The sequence below is a fragment of the Athene cunicularia genome (assembly GCF_003259725.1).
Source record: "Athene cunicularia isolate RWA chromosome 27 unlocalized genomic scaffold, athCun1 chr27_part1, whole genome shotgun sequence".
NCBI lineage: Eukaryota > Metazoa > Chordata > Aves > Strigiformes > Strigidae > Athene > Athene cunicularia.
In genome coordinates, this window is record NW_020799138.1 from 3490368 (window position 1) to 3500318 (window position 9951).

At 51.8% G+C, this 9951-nt stretch overlaps 1 protein-coding gene across 1 annotated transcript in view; it reads right to left on the minus strand.

Moving 5' to 3' along the window:
* The window catches only part of METTL2A (methyltransferase like 2A), a 23829-nt gene extending 19654 nt beyond the window's left edge, over positions 1-4175 (minus strand). Inside the window, exons 1-3 of the mRNA XM_026864617.1 lie at positions 4112-4175; positions 3505-3629; positions 2982-3165 (exon numbers count right to left, since the gene is read on the minus strand). Of these exons, the coding sequence (XP_026720418.1) occupies positions 2982-3165; positions 3505-3629; positions 4112-4175 (373 nt within the window). The remainder of the gene's footprint in view (positions 1-2981; positions 3166-3504; positions 3630-4111) is intronic.
* Positions 4176-9951: the final 5776 nt, after the last annotated feature.

Below are 9951 nucleotides of genomic sequence, written 5' to 3' on the forward strand. Positions count from 1 at the left end.
GCGGCGGGCGGGGGCGCCTGTGTTGAGGCGGCCACCACGGCGATAAAAGCGCTTTTCCTGACTTTGATTTCGCGTTTCATACACCGGGGCGGGAGCAGGCCCGGCCCAAGCCGCCATTGCCCAGCGTTCACCAGCCCCCGGTGGTGTCCAGGCACGGCCATCGCCTGGCACTCATCATTGCCAGCGGCAGAGCCGGTGGTTGAATGGGAATGAAAGGGCTCAAACAAATAAATATCTGATAATTATTAAGACTAAACTGTGATGTGATGTATGAAAGCTTTGCTTGTGTTTTGCTTCATTTGTTTCTCAAGGCCTCGACCCCTCAGCTCCTTCCTGTGGTCCCTTTGTCGTTTAGGTACGACTGAAACCTCGTTAGGCTCCTGGCAGAAATCACTGGGAGCAGACTCAAGGCCTTCAGTGGACACTTGGGCAACCCCTAGAATGGGAAAACTAAGATAAGGGGGCTTGAACAAAGAGACGCAGAGACCCCATTGTAGGGAGGATGATTCTGCAGCTTTAGGAAGGAGGCACCTGGACTTTTTCTTTGTTTCACGGTCCAGCCTGCAGAGGCCAATGGCTGTTACCAGCTCCTGGTGGGAGTTGCTTGACTTGGTGTAGGTGTGGAAGGTGTGGTGGAAGCACTTGCTGCCCATCTACGGGCTGATCTGGCCCCCGCTGATCCTCCGCTGGGGCTGGTAGAGGGCTGGGCTGTGCCTGTACCGCTTGGCTGCCTGCGCCTTCCAGGAGGAGGGAGGGAAGTTGGAGGAGGAGGCGGAGGACCGTGGTGGGGGATGACACAGCTTTGCCCTGGTGGGAGCACATGCCATGTGCATACATGTAAGACAAAAAGCACCTCAGTGGCACATTATGATGCGGCACTGACAGGTTATAATCAGTTCATGCTGATGATTAACAGTAATAAACTGTTAAGTTTATAAAAGTAAGCTATTATTATACCTCTGGTTTCATTTTTCCTTGCACTTAAGTGGAAATTGCTCTTTAATACTTATGTCTAGTTAAAGCATTCACCAGACAGTTAATGTGTAGGTTACATGAGTGACCAGTCACACTTAGTTCTGCTCTAATTGCAGTCCCGTATGACAAAGGGCAACATCTGCCCTCTACATTTCATGCTCACAGTTTGTGTCTTGCCTGGGCTCTCTGTTGTCAGATGACGTGGTGTGTTTGGGTGCTTGGTGTTGATGTCAGGGGAGCGTCTCCACTTTCTGCGGTGAGCAGAAGGCTTGAGTGCAGCTGCTGGATGAAACAAAACACAAGTTTTCAGGCTTCTCCCCACACCTCTGATACTGCTACATAGCTGAGGCATCACTTGTCTCTCACCTCCTGAACCCGGTTTCTCTCATGGAAAAAGTGGCTTTCAGATGAAGTGGTTGGTTCATTCCTCTGCCTTGTCACCTTCTGCAAGCCTTTTCTGGCTTTGCCAGTGTTGTTGCATCTTGTTTAAAAATCAGCAGCAAGATGGGTGCCTGGGTGTAAAGGCTGCCTGAACGAGGTGGAGGGAAATAGGAACCAGAGTCACTGACTGGGTGACCATCAGCCAGCTGTCTCCTGCCTCTCAGTTTGCCTCCTCTTGCTGGGGAAGGACTTGATAAGTCCTGAATTCCTCACTCCTCTGAACCACGAGATACAGTAGCTGCCATCCAGCACGGCCAATGTTAGCAGGCATAGATCCACAGAGACACCAGTGCTTTGGCTACTTGGGGTGCTTAATCTGCAGCAGTCCATGGCACAGGTGCCTGTAGGTGTTGGGGTAACCCGGAGCTCACCCCTCACTAGATGCTTTGTGGCAGCCACCTTGCACGGACTCCTCTGGAGGCCAATTCCTTTGCCCATGAGAGCCCCCGGAGCAGAACCCACTAACTGTTCAATTTTCCTTCTTGCCCTGGGAGGGTTTTAAGCTGGATGGACTCCTATGGTTTGCTCCAGCTTCGTTTCTGTGGTCCTCTTGGGAATGACCTTGGGAAGGGTTTGCTAATGCAGGGCTGACCCTGAGCCTTGCTGAACTCAATATGGGAAGCACCAACCCTCCACCTTCGGAGAAGGCCACGTGCCAGGAGGAGCTGTGGCAAATAGGTGGCCAACGTTAATGGAATGAACTTCAACAAGGCCAAGTGCCAGGTCCTGCACTTGGGCCACAACAACCCCCTGCATGGCTACAGGCTTGGGGAGGGGTGGCTGAAGCTGTCTGGGAGAGAAGGATCTGGGGGTTCTCATTGACAAGCAGCTGAACATGAGCCGGCAGTGTGCCCGGGTGGCCAAGAAAGCCAACGGCATCCTGGCTTGTAGTAGAGACAGTGTGACCAGCAGAAGCAGGGAGGTGACAGTCCCCTGTGCTCTGCACTGGTGAGGCCACACCTGGGGTGTTGTGTCCAGGTTTGGGCACCTCAATGCCAGAGAGATCTGGAGGGGCTGGAGCGAGGGCAGGGGAGGGCAGCAAGGCTGGGGAAGGGCTGGAGAATAAATCCTGTGAGGAGCCAGTGAAGGAGCTGGGAGTGTTCAGTGTGAGGAGGAGGAGGCTGAGGGGAGCCCTCATCACTCCACAGCTCCTGACAGGACACTGCAGAGAGGCTGGGGCTGGGCTCTGCTCCCAGGGGATCAGGGACAGAACAAGAGGGAACGGCTGGAAACTGCAACAGGGGAGGGTCAGACTGGGCAGGAGGAGAAAATGTTTCCCAGCAAGAGTGGTCAGAGAGTGGAACAGGCTGCCCAGGGAGGGGGGAGTCTCCATCCCTTGGGGTGTTTAAGGACCGTTTGGATGAGCTGTGGGGGATGTGGGGTAGGGGAGAACTTTGTGGAGTCGGGCTGAGGGTTGGACTCGATGACCCCGAGGGGCTTTTCCAACCTGAGTGTTTCTGGGATTCTGATTCTGTGAAATGCCCCAGTCGGGTTGTCCCCCTCACAGCTCCAGTGATTCTCTTTTTGGACAGAGCGGGAGTGTCAGGGTGCAAGCCTTGCCTTACCTTTGAGGTACTCCACGTAAGCTGCTGTCTCCCTTTTTTTCATGGCTGAGACACGGACAGCACTAATGAAGGAAAACATAGGGTAAACTGTCTCTTTCCAAATTTTGTGGGGCTTCTTTCTGTGAAACTTGAGGAAGTCACCATCCATCCAGACTTTTTGGCCAGTGCAGTCCTTAAGCTTCTGCTGGTAGGAACAAGAAGACAAAAGAGGGCGTCATTGTCCTGTGAAACACAGCCCAAGGCCCGGTGCAGCACTGGCTGCTCTGCACCCACATGTCTGGAAAGACCGGGTAGGTGAGGATATGGAAACTGCAAAGGTGTGTGGTTGATAGACATGGTGGCATTTACAGCAGTGTGTTTGTAAAGCAGGGGTCTGAGCTATGCAGGTGCTTTTGGGTGTCCGAACATTTCGGGAAATCTAGTCCTGGGGCCCTGTGTTCTGTATATTCTGTTACAGAAGAAACAAATACCCCAGGAAAGTGGGGACCTCCCTTCTGTGTCTCACAGAACTAAGGCAGCTCACCTGACAATCTGAAAGAGTTCTCCAGGGCAGAGCTGCCAACTCTATCAGCTTCAAGAAGACTTTGAAGAGGAGGTTTCCTCTGACATTGACAGAAGCAAAGCCACCTGAGTCATTTTTCCCAGGGGCTGGAGAGGAGAGTGGTCGGAGCCATGACTGAGCCTTGTCTTACCTTCACAGAGCTCAAAGGGAGCAGAGATCCCAGCAGCCCCAAGGAAGATCTGGACAAGTTTTGGTGTGGGGATCCATCCCCGTTTTCTGCTGAGTGCTAGTTAGGTATCTAGCAGGGAGAACAATTCCCTGAAGCTTATCATTAGTCAAAGAAGGTAAGATCTTCTACTCCTTCTGTGTCCCATCCTGTAAGAGAAGAGTTTGGCCTCTGCTCTTGCAACCAGGACCAAATGCTGGATTCCTGCCCCTGTCCCTGAGACTGGCAAGCACAGCCATGGATGGCCCCGGGGGCAGAGCTAACCCAGAGCTGGCCTGTCATGGCCCATTGACCTGTTGCCATCGTCTGAGTAGAGCAGCCTTTGTCTCTTTAGCCTGAGAATTGGGTAAATTCAGATATCTCTGGATAAGCTTTTGCTGGAATAGAATGTCTCTTACTTACGTATTGTCTGGGTGAAACACTTCTTGTCAGTAATGATGTCCAGAAAGTCAGAGAGTTCTGCCATCACGTTTCCTGCAGGCACATGGCACCTCCATTAGCAAGGCAGTTTTTTGCTGTAATGAAAAGCTAGGGCAAGCAGCTCAGAGCTGGCACTGCAGAAAGATTTGCTACTAAAATCTAAGGATAGAAAAACAGCTGTTAAAGCTTTCACATGTAACTGGGCTGTGCATCCTGGTGCTTCATCATGCATAAAGATGTCCAAAGAGCGTGACATAATCATGAAGGATAGTCCCTGGTAAGTGCTAAAACGCAGCAGCCCAAGTACAGCCTCTGGCTCAGGAAACATTTTGGTACAGTATTGCTGCAGGCTGGGAAGGCACATGGAGGGGGGAGATTGCTCTGCACAGCCAGAAATTGTCTCAGAACAATCCACTGGGGAGTAACGCGTGGTCTGGTGCACTCACCATCGGCATCTGCACGCACCAGCTCATCATACACCTCGAGTGGTTAGGCTGAAGCCCAGCTGCTTAGCAGTCACCTCCAGGCTGTGAAGTTTAATTTTGCCATCCGGATCTTTGGGGAATAAATTGAAAGTGTTGGAGAATGCTGCAGGTAGGGAGAGGACAGCAGATTAAATGGGCCGGAGGGAGACACTACCTATATATTATATTCATTTGGAAACAATGAACTAAAACCACTGGGGATTTGGGACTGGGATTGGGGTGGGATGTTCCTTACTGCCAGTGGCAAAGCATCTACCTCTGAACAGCTACCGAGGGTGCAGGGGAGTTGGGGGATCTGGGCAGAGGAAGGGTGAGCCTGTATTTAACGTGAGGTGCTGGCTGAGGTGGTTGGTTTAGTTCTAGCTCTGTGCTCATGAGCTTCAGTTCTCTCTCTGTCAAAAAGGGTATTGATGCTTCCTTCAGCTGCTCTGTCTCCAAATCCTTGAGGCAGGGGACTGTCCCTTCCTTTGTGTACTCCTGGTTGTTGTCTCAGGATCATGCAACACCACAGGACCAAGCTAAAGGTCAAACCACTCCTGGCCATGCTGACAGCGTGCCTTCCAGGAGGGAAGCCCATAACAAGGTAACATGACCTTTCAGTTGTTTCCCTGTCATGTTCTTTTCTGCTTTTCACTCAATTCTCTGCTGAGGACTGCATGAGAGGTCCCTGCCACACACACAGAGCATAAAGAGACGGATGGAGAGGCACTGACAAGAGACCAACCAGTGTGCAGCTCCTGCTGATGGAGCTGGAGCAAGCAAAGCAGGCACCAGTCCTTTTCCCAGCCTTATGGGCCAGACAGTGCTGGAAGGACTGACTGCCAGAGAAGAGCTCACCACCCAGCTCCGTGAAACACTGTGTGGCAGCTTGGGCTGCACAGAAATGATATTGGGATCTCTGTTGTCTTCCCCAGTTCAGGCCAGCTTTGACAGAGGGTGACTGTGGCCACCCTGGTGTGTGTGTGTGTGTGTGTAAGCAGAACCATCAGGCAGGAGGTAACAGCCCTGGACACCTCCCTTGGCCACACTGCAGCGCTGGATGACCAAGCTCTGTGACCCACAGCCCTTGTTAGGGGGGGTCAGAAGCCCAGTTCACCGCCTGTGCCTCAGTGTTTCTCCTCGAGATCGATAACGCCAGCACACAGAGCACTGTAGGGATGAGCATGAAGGCAGAATCCCTGCATGTGATCACGTAACAGAGCAGAGACAGCAGCGCTTCCACACACCCAGTTTCCACCTTCATGCTCACCTGGTTGTCTCCCTTGGGAGGGGTTTATCACCCTCTTCTTTGGCAGAGGCTTTGGTGTCACTCTGCTTTTGGGAGCACAGCCAGGAGAAGGAGCAAGTTTTTCTGGATGTGGAAAGATGAATAATCAGAGAGTCTTATGGGCATCCTTCCAGGCAGGACTCAGCTGTAGCCATCACCAGGAGGAGAGCTCGAAGGACCAGGTTGGACTGGGCTTTGGGCAACCTGGGCTAATGGAAGGTCTCCCTGCTTGTGGCAGGGGGTGGGACTGGGTGATCTTTACGGTCCCTTCCAACCCAAACCCTTCTATGATTCTATGACCCTGTGATGACACCTGTCCTTGTTTTGTGCTACTGCAGCATTAACTCACTGTTTCGTCCTGTTCATGGGCAGCAGGTTATCCAGCAATGGAAATCCTGTGCCCTCCCAGCATTCCCTGTCCTCTGCTACAGCATCTTCCCTATGGCTAATTTGAATCTACTCTTCTTGCCACTTAAGCCTCTGGTTGCCTATCTCACCTGCAGTGGATGTGCAGGGTAGTTTATTCCCCTTCCTTCACTCTTTCCTTTAGAACAGCCAGTGCCCGGGACAGCAGGTAGCTCTGAGACAAACTGCCACCCATGGAGGTGGCACTTCATGGACAAGTTGGTTTTCCCTTGAACATGGTGCCTCATGGTAGCCAAAGGCTGACTAGTCACAGGGAGGAATTAACATCACACCAAGATCTCTCTTAGAGATATTGTCCTTCCCCTGCTAATCCAGAACGTGGTTCAGCTGGTGGATGTGAGGCCACATAGCTGTGATTGCAGCAGGCCCAGCCCCTGCAGCACTGTGACCCCAGCACGAAGGTCCAGGGGTGAAAGACCCAGGCTCAGTTCCTGCTGTCACCCCAGAAAATCTGAGAGACACCGGGCAAGGTGCTTGGGGCCATGTCCAGACTTTCAGTCCCAAAGGAGATGCCTGAGGCTTAGCTAGACAAAACCTTGACCAGCCTGATCTAGGGCTGGCAATAATTGGCTCCCTGTGGGAGGCTTCCTCCAGAGGCAAATTTTCACCACTGTTTCTATGATTCGCCATTCACTTTTGCCTCTTTCAGCTCCTCTGGGTCTGAGTGGATCCGTGGGGTGGTCAGGATGGAGCCCTCACTGCTGACATCAACTTTGTCCTCTATGAAAATAAAAAACCTCTGAGCATCATTTTCCTTCTAAGCATGGGTGTTTTAAGTGTCATCCTAAACAAATCAGCAAGCTGCTACCAGCTTCTATGCACAGTCAGGACATGGAGGGAGGGTGGTTATACAAAAATAAGAGCAGTGTTAGTAACATCTTTTGCCTTTCTCCAGCTCTGTCCTCCAGAGGATTTAAAATCTTTTCAGCACATTAGTGAAATTAATCTCTCCTGCAAGCAGAGAGGGGAAAAGCCCTTCCATCACTGTGACGAGGGGGAGGCAGAGAGAGGTCAGGTGGCTTGCAGACAAACTGGGTCTTGAAACAAGAAGGGAAACAGAAACCAGAGGGTGTCAAGTAAATCTTGGTCAGGCTCAAGCAGCCCATCCTACATCTGTGATTTCCCACCCTCGACACTCAGGAGTTACAACACAGATCAAGGAGCATGCTGAGAGCAGCGTTGTGCTTTGATTTTTCTAGCAGTTTCAGGTTTGATGTGTTAATCTCTGATGGCCCTGAGCAGTATTAAGGGTTCTGGTGTGAAATGTGTTCAGTTGGAAAGTTGGACTGGGGACGGGTGTTTGAATCCTTGACAAGAAGTCAGAGTTTAACAGGGTTTCTCTTGGCATGCTCTACTTGGGAGCTTGGCTGCATAACCCAGGTGCTGTGACTGCCATGTGTAATCGCACGTAAGGACAGCTAGTGAATATGGGAATTTTTGTTGCCTGTCTGGCTTCTGTGAGCCTGCACATGGCTGTGGTGAGCCCTGCAGTGATGTTTTGGAAACCTACTGCAGTGCTGTGTGCCTCTGGCTCTCCCTGCACAGCTTCCTTACCAGCAGATTTGCAGTTCGTTAGGATAGGTGGCCCGGGAGTTTTCTTCTGAAGGACTCTTGTCTAATCCACTTTGCTGTCATCTAGCTGCAGCTTGGGTTATGGAGGTCTTGCTTGCCTCTGCCCAGGGGTGGTTGCTGGACTGTCCTCACCATCTTCATGGATTCACTTGGATTCACCTTCCCATCAGCTGCTCAGCATCAGTGGAAATAACAGACACCAGCACACAGAGGGGACGAGGTGCTGGTGCTGGACCCAGTGGCAGCTACTGTACAAGTTAGGAGCTTCCCCAAGATGATGGTTAGAACTTTCTTCCTTCCAGATGAAGGCGGGATGGAGTCCTTGGGAAGGGTCAGGCATCGGAAAAACAGACAGTTGAAAGCAAAAGTGCTGGGGCTTGTTCCTCTATGCTGTCAGGAATCCAGACTGACTTCACTGGGCACAAACTCCCCTCATAGCATGATGCCTCTGTGGCAGACTGAGTACAAAAATAAGGTACTAGACCCTGCTGAGACAGGGGAGGAGGATTTTACTACTAGAGGAGCAATCGAGTCCCTCATCACCAGAGACTTTCCTCCACATTTACCCCCCATGAGTGGGAACCCACTGCATTATTTTAAGGGAATCAGTTGCCTTGTGTAGCTTCTGTGTTACCAGCACATCATCTGACAAGCACCAGTACGGGCATGTAGAAGGCTTTTAACTGATCTGTTGGTTTCCAGAGATTTCTAGGCTTCCTCCAAGGAAAAAGACCTCAGATACCTACCCGTACCTTCCACATACCCTAAGGCTTCCAGCTTCTCCTTGCTGGTTGGGTGGACCTCGCTGGCCGTGGAGCCTGGGATGGTGTCAAGGTCCTGGGTGTCACCTTTGTACCCAAGGTAGGGCCCGGGCAGTATTTGAACAGAGCAGGGCGTCTCACCAGCAGCAGGGCCTGGCTCTCCAGGGAGATTTCAGACCTTGGCAGTGACAGTGAAAGGGCAGACAGAGAGACACCAACCACAGCAGCAAGACTCGGCATCTCCTGTGGCTCTGGGGTCCAGTGGGTCTCCACCTCAGGCAGGTCACAGCCCTGATTATCCACAGTGTCCTTTGTAACAAGAAAGTGTTGGAAACCTCCTCTGCATGCTGGCAGTCAGCGCAGAGAGACTTGGCAAAAAAAGGTTATTATTAATAATAATAGAGACTCCTTTGCCTTTCACCTACCCTTTCCATCTCAGGATCTGAAGGACTGTAGCCACAATAATGCAATGAAACTCCCTCCCCCCAGGCAGGGTGGGATGATGAGGCCAAGAAGGATTAAATTCCCCTTCCATGGCCATTCATCACCCATCACCTCCCTCCATGCTGCACCATGTGTAACACACTCTAGGCACAGCCCCTTTCTCCTTTGATACGCGGAGGGATGGCATTTACATCTTGCTGAAACACACAGAGTTCACGCTATGCCCCCTGTGCCAAATAATGCAAAGCGAAAATTCAACACAAGATTAAAGGGAAGGGAGAAATGGAGAGAATGTAACCTCTGCTGGGTGCACGGCATACCCTGCGCCAGCTGTGGGCCAGGAGTGAGCTGCAGAGACCCAGCAGCCTCCTCGTGCTCCTGTCGCTGGGTTGTTGGCTGGAGGGGCCATGTAGGAGCAGAGAGTAAGGGGGGGAATATCAGTCCCCACCCGTGGTGTGTCCTTGGGCTTCCTGCAGCGCCTTGCTGCCTGGGGGGACCTCCACGGTTCCCATGTTGGAATCATGGATGGATCATCATGGATGTCAACCGTGTCCCCTGGGGCATGGGGGAAGATGGAATTTAGTCAATGGGGAAATACTTTTGAGAAAGGGGAGCCCAAAATACAAGAGTTTGCAGGGAGATTCTTGGTTGCAGCTTTTTTGTCTCACCAGAAGGGCAGTTAACAACACTGAGAACTCTCATATCCACAAACCATTTGGTGATTTTAGAGAAGCTCACCCTAAAACTGCTTCCCAAACCAGGTCCTTTTTGGCCGGGTGTAGGCTGGAGGTCCAAGCTTTCCCCAGAGCATTGGCTCTCTTGCATCCCAGGCTATCCCCGACTCCTTTACAACCCTGGATATCCTAT